Consider the following 15,768-nt stretch of genomic DNA (forward strand, 5'->3'; position numbering starts at 1 on the left):
TTCTAAATTATGGGAAAATTCATGCAGGCTTAAAAAACAATTCTGCACCCATATTCCTCCCCAAAGTTTCTCTCCGTGTTAACACTGCTAAAGGATTCCTGAGGCATTTGCAGTAAGCGTTTCAATCAGGTAGCTGATAGTCCTTCTAAATGCCGCTTCAAAATATTCTGAAACGAATCTCTTTCATCTCTAATATATTTACTTTTGTTTTGCAGATCTCAAAAGGTGAAGCAACTTAGAGATCTGGGGTCACATCCCTGACGACCTAGAGTTAAGCTGGTGTCGCTTCCCAAGATTTTGGTACCCAAAGCAGCGGAACCGGGGTTTAGCATCCTTCCTCTGATAGCACATTTCTTAAAGCAAGCATTCTGCACGTTTGAACAGCGTCTGTTCCATACCCAACACCTCCTCCCAGCCCGCCCCCTGGTTGCTTCCCACCCTCTACCTCGCACCCCCCACCTCCCGCCCCCAGCCTGCGCATGCGTCCTAAGAACCCCCTACACTCGCGGCACAGGCTCAGAGTATTGTCGGGGGCTATTCTCTCTCCCAGGAACATGGCGGCGAGTCAGGGAGGTGGTGGTAACAGTGGGGGCGGCAGTTGTGGTGGAGGTGGAAGTAGCGGTGGCGGTGGTGGGGCCGGAGGGGGAGGCGGCGGAACCGGAGTGGGAGGCGGCGGCGGCGGCGGGACCCTGGTGGTGCCCATCCCGGTACCGACTCTTTTCGGTCAGCCGTTCCCCAACGGGCCGCAGTGGAACCCGGGGAGCCTGCAGCCTCAACACACCGTGAGGAGCCTGGACCGGGCCCTGGAGGAGGCGGGCAACTCCGGCATCCTGAGCCTCAGCGGTAGGAAGCTCCGAGACTTCCCGGGCAGCGGCTACGACCTGACGGACACCACCCAAGCAGGTGACAGGGCGGGGAGGGGGAGGGGAAGCGGGGCGAGGAGGAGGTGGGGGCAGTGGGTTTCTGGGTGGCTGCGTGGCTGCGTTGTTAGACTCCGCTGGTCGGGGCGGGTGCGCGGGGGCGGCGAGACAGTCGCAGCAGCCAGCTCTGAATGTGAGGGGCAGAGCGGGGAAGTGGCGGCGGGGGGGTGGGCAGGAATGCTGACTGAAGGGTCTGTGGAAACCGGGTGGGATGTGAGGAGTGAAAGAGCATTATTGTTAAAGCGAGTTTCCCCCCTAAAGGGGTGGGGAGGGAGGCATTGACACCTTCCTGAATGCACTTCTTCCAACTCTCGTGAATGTTCCGGTCTTTCCTGGAGGAAAAAAAGACAATGCATAAGACCATAATCTATACATATTCTTTAAAGCCATGCGTGCCTGTAAGAATGGTATATCCCTTTTCCTAGTGCAGCAGCAATATTGCCACGGTTTTTTTTCTGTGTTCTTATTTTGTGTGTGTTTTAATCATCCTAGAATAGTCTTGCCTTCTTGTCACGTATGGCTTTAAATACTGAGATTTGTCATTTTCCTGGTGTTGAGGTAGTGGCGCTTAAATTAGTATTTGCTGCAACGGCAAATTAAATCATCAATCACTTATGTGTCTGCTTTACTAAGGGAAAGAATCCTTGTTTTGAGTTGTGCTGGAGTCTTAATTTTCATTACAGATGTAACCAAAAATTGTAAGGGCATTTTTGAGAATCAAAATTAACTCCATTCTTTTTGGAGTTGTGGGTTAACAGTTTATCATTTTGGATGAGAAATTGGCTATTGTAATGTTCTTCATATACTCTCTGGTACTCTTTGTTGTGGATGGCATTTTTTTGTTATGAACAGTCTCCCCTCTGCCTTATAAGCCAAGGCTGATTATTTTAGGTGTGTTTTGATTTGATGAAGGACTTTTCACTTTTCATAATCTTCAAATTTGTTATTTATGTATCTGTTTTCAGCTTTGCTGAAAGAAATCATGGACAAAATGATCTTAATAAATTTAGTGATTTTGAGGCAATGTAGTAAGTAAATTCACTCATAATGGGAGGTAATAAAAGATCTCTTATTTTCAGAATAACACTATTTCATTGTATTGTGTTTCTAGGTATTAAATCAAGATGTGTGTTTGGATGAGGGTGGGGAGAGGAAGAGAACCTAAAATTGAAGCCTCCTATCCAGTTATTCTCTTAGGAGTTATCCTAAGAACCATCAATGATTTTGTATGTTGGAAAGCATATTTGAGTGTTTACTCTTTCACTCTGAACAGATTTCCTAAACAATATGTTCACATATTCAAGATATATTGGCAAGACATTGTACTACTAGGTATGTTCTTCAAAGGCTTCAAGAAAAATGGTTTCAGGCATCATTATAGGGATATGTTGTTTTGCTTGTTGTTAGCTATAAAAGATTTATCTATCTATAGCGCAGAGTTGAAGTATCCTAGGTTGGCATTCTGGCCTTTCACTGTCTGGCTCCAGTTTATTGTTTCAACCTTAAGTCCTCAAATGCTCCTACATAGAACCCTCTGTTCCAAGTAGGTCAGCTCGCAGTTCCTCAAACATAGTTTATGAATTTCGGCCTTATCTTTGTAGAAGATCCATATTCATGAGATTTCCTTTTCTCCACCTATTTAATTTTGTTCAAGCCCCAGCTTTTCCAAGATGCTGTCTCCAACTCCCTTAGTCCAGGGCAGTCTTCTGTTTCTTTGAATTCCCATGGTACTTAATGTCTTTACCACTTACGTGCTAGTGCTGGCTTTATTTTCTTTTTTATGTTTTGCTTTCCCTGGGAAGATGGAAAACTGCTTACGGTCAGGGAATAAGTAATGCACTTCCTTAGTTTTCTCATTATATACATCTTATATTATACTTAATATTTTTCATAAATATGAGTATCATCTTATGTGATTATAACCATTGGCTTTTAGGGCTTTAGTTTGTTTTCTGAGGCAAGTTTTAACACAAACCAGAACCGTATTTATTCTTGGTAATATTCATTCATCATAAATTTTATCAGTGTCTACAGTAACAGAGAACTTTTTAAAATAATTCCACCTCATTTTACTTTAAAAAAAAAATTGAATTGGTGTTCCTTGTGGGAACAAGTGAGAATTTAAATTAGAGATCTGTGGGTGATTCATTTGCCATTCATTTTTGACCAAATTCAACCACAACTACTTAGGGGCAATAATCTTGTATGTAAAGAGACTAGTATCCATTATATATAAATGGAATTGAAGAAAAATAGAGCATGTTTGAGATTATACATACATACTTGTATATATACAAACATATAAATATGTATATGCAATATAGTCTCTGCTCAATGAAAACAGTTCTGTTTGTTGTTATTGTTATATTTAAAATGACTCTCAGTGGAATAATGTTTCAGTACCAAATTGATTAGTTAGACAGCAATGGTTTATTGAGTTGGGAAGAGACTGGAAGAAGGGAAAATCGGTAGGAAACTATTTGTTAATCTAGGTGTGAGGTGGTGAGAATCTAGGTGTGAGGTGGTGAGAATCTAGGTTAAAACAAAATTGGATTAGAAGGGGAAATTGATACATTTAAAGGAAGGGAGATGGCTCTTCACATTGTTTGCTGTTCCTTTCCCATGTACATAAAAGATGAAATAGACCTGTGGCTTTCCACCTTCCCTGCCAGTCTATGTTCGATACAGGATATGGGATGCTTGGGGCTGGTGCACGGGGATGATCCAGAGAGATGATATGGGGTGGGAGGTGGGATGTGGCAGATTCATGTCAATGTATGGCAAAACCAATACAATATTGTAAAGTAAAGTTAAAAAAATTAAAAAAAAAGATAGCAAGGGAGTTTTTTTGTTTGTTTGTTTGTTTGTTTTTTAATCTATGCCCGGGCTCCACCCCAGACCAATTAAATCAGTCTCAGGGGCAAAGAGGTGTGTGTGTGTGTGTGTGTGTGTGTGTGTGTGTGTGTGTGTGTGTGTGTGTGTGTGTGTGTGTGTGTGTGTGTGCGTGCCCGGGGTGTGTGTGTGTGTGTGTGTGTGTGTGTGTGTGTGTGTGTGTGTGTGTGCCCGGGCTCCACCCCAGACCAATTAAATCAGTCTCAGGGGCAAAGAGGTGTGTGTGTGTGTGTGTGTGTGTGTGTGTGTGTGTGTGTGTGTGTGTGTGTGTGTGTGTGTGTGTGTAAGTATTCCCAGGTGATTCTTCTGTGCAGTCAGGGTTGGGAAACTCTAGAATTTTTTAGACATTTAAGAAATATTTATTGTTTGAGTGAATGAGAACATTGATAAAAGTTTGGTGACTAACGCAAAGCTAATTGTCAAGAAGGTCAAAACCAAAGCTAGGAAGGAACTAAATGTTCAAGTTCTAGTTCAGTACTCTTTCTGATAGACTTGTGTAAAGCAGACTCATTTTTTTCATCATATTATGTCTTTAGTGACTAGGAACTTACAGGAAACTATAGTTTCTTCAGTTCCCTTGAATAACTGTTTTACATTTAACATTGTTGGATAAACTTGTGTTAAAATAATGACTGTAAAATATGTAGCAGCAAAATCTTAATTTCTCTATTAATAGTCTTCCTGTGAGGGAGTGTGGATTGTATGTAGCTGATGGCAAAGTTTATCTTTGGTATCTTTTTTATTTCTCTTTGCATTTCTGGTGTCTGTTCTTCTTCACCTGTCCCCTTCCTCCTGCTGCCCTCCTTATTTCTTTTTCCCTCTTCAGCCTCACTCCCTTTTCTTTGCTAGGATGGAGCTCAACTGCTAATAACTAATTATGGCAGCCTTTCTAGGCGATTAACATTTAAAAGGGAGAGTTTGCCAGTTTACTTGATTCTCCATTTGGTGGTTTGTGCTCATGACCTTTTTTGAATTGATATGCATTCCAGATACTTCTTAATTAAAATCCTCATGCATATAAAAACAGGAAATCAGGGATCTGAAAGTTTCAAGAAAATAGCTAACTCTGGTTGTAATGTCTTATCTTTGCTGGTCTGTGGGTAGACTTGGAAAGACAAAGGGAAACGGCCTAGAAAGTTTTAGTCTATCTGGATACTGTGATACTTGTTGACTTTAAGAGAGCTTAAAAATGATAATGGGTAATGGCTATGCAAACACATTTGGAAACTTTTCATATTTGACTGTCACCAGTACTACAGATAAGTCTCAGTCTATTTGCAGCTGCCCCCTCTGCTTCTTCATAGTTCTTTATGTCCATAAACAATAGGTCTGTGAAACAGATTTAGGAATTCTTTACATACATCAGATTGTGTTGTGTCCTGGTGAATCACATGTTTTCCTGTAAACCTGCAGTCAACTCTAGTATTTCCTACATGTGCTGGTTCACCTCTTCAACTGTGGAGCATGGTGTATTGTATCTGCTTGTAAAATGGAGCCGATTAAACTTTGCAGCTTCTGATTTTGTTACATAGGTGAAGGCCATCTAAGTGCATTCGGTGGAATAAGCTTGTGATTTTGTGGCCGGAATCAAATATCTGCCTTGCTTTATGTAATAAATATCTTGCTGAAAAGTTGAATATTAAGGACATTTTTGTTAGTTGACTCATATTTTAATTGGTTCAGATTGAATTTGAGTTGCTAAACCTTGCAGTGTTTTATTCAGTGATGAATTCTTCTAGAGCATAAATACTTGCCCTTTAATTTCTTTCTTTTGCAAGTTCACATTTTAAAATGTTAAAAAAAAAAGAACCAACTCAAAACCCATGGTAAATAAGAAACACAAAATAAAAAAAATGTTATCTTAAATCAGAGTGTATGGTTGTCATTAAACTCATACCATTTATACAGCTCCTTGTAAATTCTAAGCACTTTCATATATATTACCCTTTTGTATCCTAATAATAACCCTGTGGGCTTTGTAGAGTGCATAGTAATTACCCTTTGTTGTTGAGAGAGGTTAAGTGATTTGCCCGAAGTTAAATGGCTAGTATATGGCAGAGTGTGGGTCAGAGGCTAGATTTTCTAAATCTAACACTATTCCAGTGTTATTCCTGTTGCAACACTTTTTCTTCTTATAACAAAGCTATTAATAAACACTGTGCTAATAAATAGGTGATTTAATCTGAAAGATGAATGCTTATTTAGCTTCATAGACCATATAGTTTCTGTTTATGGTGCAGTGTGTTTTGTTTTGCACATGATATTTGCATAGCTTGTCTTCATGGTATTGGTTTTACAATAGGTACATTAAGCAAGCTTTTATTAAACTCTAACTATGGAAACATGATCCTATAAAGGTTTATAAAATAGGTGCATGTGTACAGTAATATATGTAATTATTAGAAAAGAGATGTAGCAATATTAAAAATATATATTTTAATAAATGATACAAATAAGTTATATGGAACTGTGGCATAAGGCTTAACTTTATTGGGAGTTAAGTTAGTTTGAGAAAATTTCCTATAAAGTTAACTCTTGCTGAATCTTGAGTTAAATGATCACTGTGGGATCAGCTTCAGTTCAGTTCAGTTGCTAAATTGTGTCCGACTGTTTGCGACCCTATGCATGCCGGGTTGGTTAGGATTAAGCAGAAAGGGACAATTGCAGGCTTTCAGGGGAGAAATTACACCCATATGGCGTTGAGAATGGCATTGCATATTAAGGGCAGATGTTAACTGAAAGTTCACTCTGTATTTTCTCAAACATACTTGGAGGCTGAGAGGATGGAATTGGTGGAGAGTTCAGTGTTAAAATACAAGAAGGGGAGGGAGAATCTTCATGGACTGGTCGTTAGCAATGGACATGGTCGTTAGCAGTGGACATGGTCGTTAGCAATGGAAGAGAGGGGTTACCTAGTTCTCTGACTTTTGCTAAGGTGGCGGGAATGTAGATCCCTGGGGATAATGATGTCTTAAATTTTAGTGTTAATCAATGCAGTGTCATGGGAAAACAAGTTTATAAGCATAGGAATAGGTACTCAATAGAGCAAAATGCTTTAAGGAATCATTATGGAGAATAAGCCACAGTTTAAAATTAGGACTGTGTGATAAGCAGCTAGATTAATTGCATTTGAAAAATATGATCTTACCATGTTTTCTGGAAAAAATTACCATATATACTTCATGACAGGTAAAAGAACAGAAGTGGTTGATTGGAATATTTTGGAATTGGGATTAGAGACACTGGCTTAAAGTTTAAAATTTAATATTTTGATTTAGATTGTTTGTAACATAAACTCTGAAGTATTTATTTATCATCAAAAGCATAAAGATATACAAGATCCAGAACCTCATTGACAGCATGAGAAGTGATGTTCAGGACACTTTTCACAAATAAAAGTAATTGAAGACTTAGAGCATGTTGATTTCCTGGGAGGTGGTATTTAAGTTCCAAGGCATACAGTCACACTTTGCAAAAGGGTATATCATTCTCCTAGCCCATCCCAACAGTACACTCTAAGGGATACTTAAACTGTGTGATGCCCCATGGTACAGAGACTGTTCATCATCATGAACAATTTAGAAGGGGAAACCTTTTACTTTTCTCTATACTTTGTGTATATTTAGGTAGTTCTTGAAGCATTGTAATACAATCAGTTCTCTGAAAAATTTCAGAAAGTTTTCTCTGCTTCCCTTTTTTTCCCCCATTTCCCTTTTATAGAAAAAAAAAATACCTTATACTCCAGGGAACCATTTAATGTAATAAAAGAAAACTGTACAAGTGAGTTTTATAACAATAATTTAAGTTTGTGTTTAGTTTCATTTTAAACTAGTGTATTCAGTCTGCTAAAGGTCTAACTTTTAGTCTTTACATTTCTACTGTTTCAAATATATTATAAATTGATAGCATTCCACTTATAGACTGCCAGTCAGTAGACTGTAATGGATAGTTAAACAATAGATATTGTCTAATATATGTTTTGATAAAAAATTTATTTTAAGTTTTTTTTCCAAATAGGAAAATAAAGTCTTACCTATTTGTGGACATTGTTTATCTGTGTACTCTTATAATTTGAGGCATGGATTGGTGTTTAAATTAATTATGCTTCTTTCGGTGAAATTTTATGCATAATATTAGGGATTTAAGGGGACACGAGACAGAAATAAAATGATTGTGTATAAACTTTTATTTGAACTGTATGGAGACTAACCAATTCTAGAACATTTGTGAATTTGGATTTGATTCAAAAATGACTTCGTGAAATGCTTATGTCCCTAAGAGACTCCAGAATATGCAGCATAGAAATTTTCCCCTCTTAAAAAAATAATTCCAGTATATAAATCCTTAGTACTTTAGCTAATTGGTTAGAGATGCCTGTGTCAATGGGAAATCAATTACTTTTAAAGATATTTATAAATTTAAAAATAGTAAATCAAACATAGATAACTATCCCCTTAATCTACCTTGATGAGTATGTAAGAATACATTTGTCATATCTATTTTATATAAATGGGCAAAATGGTAAAGTTGCTGCCTTTAGGGAATTTATGATTTTAAGTGGTGGTATAAATTAAGTATTCATGTATCTATTATATAGGCTAGATCATGGTTTTAAGGAATGGGGAACTTGCCCCCAAGAGATATTTGGTAATGTTGGGGCTTCCCTGGTAGCTCAGACGGTAAAGCGTCTGCCTGCAATGCAGGAGATCTGGGTTCAATCCCTGGGTTGGGATGATCCCCTGGAGAAGGAAATGGCAGCCCACTCCAGTACTCTTGCCTGGCAAATTCCATGGATGGAGGAGCCTGGTAGGTTACAGTCCATGGGATCACAAAGAGTCGGACACGACTGAGCAACTTCATTGGTTTTTGGAAACAGTTTTGATTGTTATAACTTGGGGATGCTACTCACATCTAGTGGGTAGAAGCCAGGGATGCTGCTCAGCATCTTAAAATGAACAGGACTGCACACACAACAAAGACTTTCCAGGTCCAAAATGTCAGTGGTGCCAAGACTGAGCACTGCTTGGCTAAAGTAAGATGAATGTCATAAGCGAAAACAAAGCAGTATGCAGATTTGAAGAGGGAGTGGTGACATCGATTATAGGATAGGCTTTGAAGGGGAAAGGATCAGATTTTATACTTAATCATAAAAAGAGGATCCAATTCTCTGCGACCCCATGGACTATAGCTCACCAGTCTCCTCTGTCCATGGAATTTTCCAGGCAAGAATACTGGAGTGGGTTGCCATTTCCTCCTCCAGGGGATATTCCCAACCCAGGGATCGAACCCATGTCTCCAGCATCTCCTGCAGTGGCAGGTGGGTTCTTTACCACTGTGACACCTGGGAAGCCCATTAAAAAAAAAAAAAAAAGAGGATACTACATGAATATTGACATCCCAGAATCTCTTGAAACTCAAAATGTCCAAAAAAAATCAACTTTTGTATTGACCCTAGGACCTCTGGTCTTGCAGACCAGAAACTTGGGAATTATTCTTGACTCGTCAACTTCCCTCACCATCTATATATGGTTGGAACTTAAGGGCTCTTGATCATAACTCTTTGAATAGCTTTCAATTCTGTTCCATTCCTGTCTAATCTCAGTGTCAGTTGTTGTTGTTTATGTCCTTCTCTCCTCACCTTTAACTGACCCTATCAGCGGTTTTTCCCAAATGATTTCTCTGCTTCACCTTCAGTTTGCTTCAAGTCCAATTCGTTCTTCATACTGTAGCCTGAGGACTCTTTCTCATGTGCAAAACTGCTTATCACTCGTTGCTACTAAGACAGCTTCCAGCCAGTAAGCTTGCTCCTTAATAATACATTGCTTAGTTCTTGTTTTGAACTTTTAAAAAATGTAATACATAACTCTGCTTTATATAACTGGTAGTTTTAATATTATATTGCTTACTGCTAAGTTGCAAAGATACAAATTGTTGTATGAAACTATAGTTCATTCTTTTTGATGGCTGAATTATCTTTCATTGTGCAACTATAGCATACTTTATCCACTTTCTCACTGGTGGCCATAATATTGTTAACATATTTTTACTCTTGTGAACAGTACTACTATAAGCAGCATTATTCACGTGTCCTGTTGTAGATGTACAATAATTTCTTGTGTGTATACTTGTGAATGAAATAGCTGGGTTATATAATAATATTTGTTGTTGTTCATTTGCCAAGTTGTGTCTGACTTTTGACCCCATGCACTGCAGCATGCCAGGCTCCCTGTCCTTCACCATTTCCTGGAGATTGCTCAAACTCATGTCTATTGAGTTGTTGATGTCATCCAACCATGCTGGATCATGGAAAAAGCAAGAGAGTTCCAGAAAAAACATCTATTTCTGCCTTATTGACTATGCCAGAGCCTTTGAGTGTGTGGATCACAATAAACTGTGGAAAATTCTGAAAGAGATGGGAATACCAGACCACCTGACCTGCCTCTTGAGAAATCTGTATGCAGATCAGGAAGCAACAGTTAGAACTGGACATGGAACAACAGACTGGTTCCAAACAGGAAAAGGAGTACGTCAAGGCTGTATATTGTCACCCTGCTTATTTAACTTCTATGCAGAGTACATAATGAGAAACGCTGGACTGGAAGAAGCACAAGCTGGAATCAAGATGGCCGGGAGAAATATCAATAACCTCAGATTTGCAGATGACACCACCATTATGGCAGAAAGTGAAGAGGAACTAAAAAGCCTCTTGATGAAAGTGAAAGAAGAGAGTGAAAAAGTTGGCTTAAAGCTCAACATTCAGAAAACGAAGATCATGGCATCCGGTCCCATCACTTCATGGGAAATAGATGGGGAAACAGTGTCAGACTTTATTTGGAGGGGGGGCTCCAAAATCACTGCAGATGGTGACTGCAGCCATGAAGTTAAAAGACGCTTACTCCTTGGAAGGAAAGTTATGACCAACCTATATAGCATATTCAAAAGCAGAGACATTACTTTGCCAACAAAGGTCCGTCTAGTCAAGGCTATGGTTTTTCCTGTGGTCATATATGGATGTGAGAGTTGGACTGTGAAGAAGGCTGAGCGCCGAAGAATTGATGCTTTTGAACTGTGGTGTTGGAGAAGACTCTTGAGAGTCCCTTGGACTGCAAGGAGATCCAACCAGTCCATTCTGAAGGAGATCAGCCCTGGGATTTCTTTGGAGGGAATGATGCTGAAGCTGAAACTCCAATACTTTGGCCTGCTCATGCGAAGAGTTGACTCACTGGAAAAAACTCTGATGCTGGGAGGGATTGAGGGCAGGAGGAGAAGGGGACGACAGAGGATGAGATGGCTGGATGGCATCACTGACTCGATGGACGTGAGTCTGAGTGAACTCTGGGAGTTAGTGATGTACAGGGAGGCCTGGCATGCTGTGATTCATGGGGTCACAAAGAGTCAGACATGACTGAGCGACTGAATTGAACTGAACCATCTCATCCTCTGTTGTCCCCTTCTCCTCCTGGCTTCAGTCTTGCCCAGCATCAGGGTCTTTTCCAATGACTCAGCTATCGTATCAGGTGGCCAAAGTATTCGAGCTTCAGCTTCAGCATCAGTCCTTCCAATGAATATTCAGGGTTGATTTCCTTTAGGATTGACTGGTTTCATCTTGCAGTTGAAGGAACTCTCAAGAGTCTTCCCCAGCACCACAGTTCAAAAGCTTCAGTTCTTCACCACTCAGCCTTCTTTATGGTCCAGCTCTCACATCCGTACCTGACTACTGGAAAAACCGCAGCTATTACTATACAGACCTATTTTGGCAAAGTGATATCTCTGCTTCTTAAAAACACTGGCTAGGCTTGACATAGCTGTTCTTCCAAGGAGCAAGCATCTTTTAATTTCGCAGTCAACTTCTGCATTGATTTTGTAGCCCAAGAAAATGAAATCTGACACTGTTTCCACATTTTCCCCATCTATTTGCTATGAAGTGATGGGACCGGATGCCATGATCTTAGTTTTTTAAATGTTGAATTTTAATCCAGCTTTTTTCCTCTCTTCTTTCACCTTCGTCAAAAGGCTCTTAAGTTCCTCTTCACTTTCTGCCATTAAAGTGGTGTCATATGCACAGCTAAGGTTATTGATATTTCTCCCAGCAATCTTGATACCAGCTTGTGCTTCATCCAGCCCAGCATTTCACATGATATACGCTGCATATAAGTTAAATAAGCAGGGTGACAATATATAGCCTTGACATACTCCTTTCTCAATTTTTTTCCATGTACAGTTCTAACTGTTGCTTCTTGACCTGCATACCTACCTCAGAAGGCAGGTAAGGTGCTTTGGTATTCCTTTCTCTTTAAGAATATTCCACAATTTGTTGTGATCCACATAGTCAAGGGGTTTAGCATAGTGAATGAAGCAGAAGTAGATTTTTTTAAAAAATTTTTTATTGGAGACTAATTACAATATTGTGGTTTTTGCCATACATTCGCATGAATCAGCCTTGGGTGTACATATGTTCCCCATCCTGACTCTCCCCCTCCACCCTCCCCATCCCATCCCTCAGGGTCATCCCAGTTCACCAGCCCTGAGCACCCTGTCTCATGTATTGAACCTGGACTGGCGATCTATTTCACATATGATAATATACATGTTTCAATGCTATTCTCTCAAATCATCCCACCCTTACCTTCTCCCACAGAGTCCAACAGTCTGTTCTTTACATCTGTGTTTCTTTTGCTATCTGACATATAGGGTCATCATTACCATCTTTCTAAATTCCATGTATATATGCTAATATACTGTATTGGGGTTTTTCTTTCTGACTTACTTCGCTCTGTATAATAGGCTCCAGTTTCATCCACCTCATTAGAACTGGCTCAAATGTATTCTTTTTAATGGCTGAGTAATATTCCGTTGTGTATATGTACCACAGCTTTCTTATCCATTCATCTTCTGATGGACATCTAGGTTGCTTCCATGTCCTGGCTATTGTAAACGGTGCTGCAATGAACATTGGGGTACACGTGTCTTTTTCAATTCTGGTTTCCTCACTGTGTATGCCCAGCAGTGGGATTGCTGGGTGGTATGGCAGTTCTATTTCCAGTTTTTTAAGGAATCTCCACAGTATTCTCCATAGTGGCTGTACTAGTTTGCATTCCCACCAACAGTATAAGAGGGTTCCTTTTTCTCTGCACCCTCTCCAGCATATATTTTTTGTAGACTTTTTAATAGCAGCCGTTCTGACCGGCATGAGATGGTACCTCACTGTGGTTTTGATTTGCATTTCTCTGATAATGAGTATGCTGAGCATTTTTTCATGTGTTTATTAGGCATTTGTATGTCTTCTTTGGAGAAATGTCTGTTTAGTTCTTTGGCCCATTTTTTGATTGGGTTGTTTATTTTTTCTGGAATTGAGCTGCAGGAGTTGCTTGTATATTTTTGAGATTAGTTCTTTGTCAGTTGCTTCATTTGCTATTATTTTCTCCCATTCTGAAGGCTTTTTCACCTTGCTTATAGTTTCCTTTATTGTGCAAAGTCTTTTATGTTTAATTAGGTCCCATTTGTTTTTAAGGAATTCGCTTACTTTTTCTATGATCAGCGTATGGCAATTTGACCTCTGGTTCCTCTGCCTTTTCTAAATACAGCTTGTACATCTGGACATTCTCTGTTTATGTACTGCTGAAACCTAGCTTGAAGGGTTTTGAGCATAATCTTGCTGGCATGTGAAATGAGTGCAATTGTACAGTACTTTTTACATTCTTTGGCATTGCCCTTCTTTGGGATTGGAATGAAAACTGATTTTTTGCAGTCCTGTGGCCACTGCTGAGTTTTCCAAATTTGTTGGCATAATGAATACAGCAATCTAACAGCATCATCTTTTAAGATTTGATATAGCTCAGCTGGAATTCCATCACCTTCTCTAGCTTTGTTTTTCAGTTCAGTTCAGTTGCTCAGTCGTGTCCGACTCTTTGGGACCCCATGAACTGCAGCATGCCAGGCTTCCCTGTCCATCACCAATTCCCAGAGTTTTCTCAAACTCATGTCCATTGAGTCAGTGATGGCATCTGACCATCTCATCCTCTGTTGTCCTCTTCTCCTCCTACCTTCAGTCTTTCCTAGTATTAGGGTCTTTTCCAGTGAGTCAGCTCTTCACATCAGATAGCCAAAGTATTGAAACTTCAGCTTCAGCATCAGTCCTTTGTAATGAATTGAATTACACCACTTTTGTTGTAATGCTTCTCAAGACCCACTTGACTTCACATTCCAGGACATCTGGCTGTAGGTGATTCACCACATCATTGTGGTTAACTGGGTGATTAAGAGCTGTTTTGTATAGTTCTGTGTATTCTTGCCACCTTTTCTTAATTTCTTCTGCTTCTGTTCCATCATTGCTATTTTATTCCTTTATTGTGCCTATCTTTGTATGAAATATTCCCTTGGTAACTCCAATTTTCTTAAAGAGATCTCTAGTTTTTCCCATTCTCTGGGACTCTGCATTTAGTTGAATATACCTTTCCCTTTCTCCTTTGCCTTTCACTTCTCTTCCTTTCTCAGCTATTTGTAAGGCCTCCTCAGACAACCACTTTGCCTTCTTTCATTTCTTTTTCTTGGGGATGGTTTTGGTCATCACCTCCTGTGAAATGTTATGAACCTCCATCCATGGTCCTTCAGGCACTCTGTGTACCAGATCTAGTCCCTTGAATCTATTTGTCACCTCCACTTTATAATCATAAGGGATTTGATTTAGGTCGTAATGAATGGCTTAATGGTTTTCCCTATATTCTTCAATCTGAGCCTGAATTTTACAATAAGAAGCTGATGATCTGAGTGACAGTCAGCTCCAGGTCTTGTTTTGGCTCACTGTATATGTCTTCTCCATCTTTGCTGCAAAGAATATAATTGGTCGATTTTGGTACTGACCATCTGGTGATGTCCCTGTGTAGAGTTGGCTCTTGTATTGTTGAAAAGGGGTGTTTGCTATGACCAGTGTGTTCTCTTGGCAAAACTCTGTTAGCCTTTGCCCTGCTTCATTTGGTACTCCAAGACCAAACTTGCCTGTTATTCCAGGTGTCTCTTGACTTCCTGCTTTTGCATTCCAGTCCCCTATGATGAAAAGGGCATCTTTTTTTGGTGTTAGTTCTAGAAGGTCTTGTAGGTCTTCATAGAACCATTCAACTTCAGCTTCTTCGGCATTAGTGGTTGGGGCATAGACTTGGATTACTGTGATATTGAATGGTTAGTCTTGGAAACGAACAGAGATCATTCTGTTGTTTTTGAGACTACACCCAAGTACTGCATTTCGGACTCTTGTTGACTATGAGGGCTACGCCATTTCTTCTAAGGTATTCTTTGACACAATAGTAGATATAATGGTCATCTGAGTTAAATTCACCCATTCCAGTGCATTTTAGTTCACTGATTGCTAAAATGTCCATGTTCACTCTTGCCACCTCCTGTTTGACCACTTCCAATTTACCTTGATTCATGGACCTAACATTCTAGGTTCCTATGCAGTATTGTTCTTTCCAGTGTTGTTCTGGAAGTAAGTCGGACTTTACTTCCATCACTAGTCACATCCACAACTGGGTGGGTGTTGTTTTTGCTTTGACTCCATTTCTTCATTCTTTCTGGAGTTATTTCTCCACTCTTCTCCAGTGACATATTGGGCACCTACTGACCTGCGGAGTTCATCTTTCAGTGTCATATCTTTTTGCCTTTTCATACTGTTCATGGCATGAATACTGAAGTGATTTGCCATTCCGTTCTCCAGCATCCCATGTTTTGTCAGAACTCTCCACCATGACCTGTTTATTTTGGGTGGCCCTACATGGCATGGCTCATAGTTTCATTGAGTTAGACAAGGCTGTGGTCCATGTGATCAGTTTGATTAGTTTTTGTGATTGTGGTTTTCATTCTCTGAAAACCACAGCCCTCTGATGAATAAGGATAAGAGGCTTATGGAAGCTTCTTGATGGGAGAGACTAACTGTTGGGGAAGCTGGATCTTGTTCTGATGG

General features: G+C 39.8%; 1 protein-coding gene across 4 annotated transcripts in view; it reads left to right on the plus strand.

Moving 5' to 3' along the window:
• Nucleotides 1–483: 483 nt before the first annotated feature.
• Nucleotides 484–15,768, plus strand: part of LRCH2 (leucine rich repeats and calponin homology domain containing 2) — a 105,919-nt gene continuing 90,634 nt past the window's right edge. For 2 of the 4 annotated variants that reach the window (XM_015105079.4, XM_027962966.3), the window contains exon 1: nt 484–903. In XM_015105079.4, coding sequence (XP_014960565.2) covers nt 555–903 — 349 coding nt within the window. In that variant the 5' untranslated portion in view covers nt 484–554. The remainder of the gene's footprint in view (nt 904–15,768) is intronic. The other 2 variants (XM_060407885.1, XM_060407886.1) reach the window with 1 other exon arrangement.

The sequence above is a fragment of the Ovis aries genome, chromosome X (assembly GCF_016772045.2).
Source record: "Ovis aries strain OAR_USU_Benz2616 breed Rambouillet chromosome X, ARS-UI_Ramb_v3.0, whole genome shotgun sequence".
In the NCBI taxonomy this organism is placed as follows: Eukaryota; Metazoa; Chordata; class Mammalia; order Artiodactyla; family Bovidae; genus Ovis; species Ovis aries.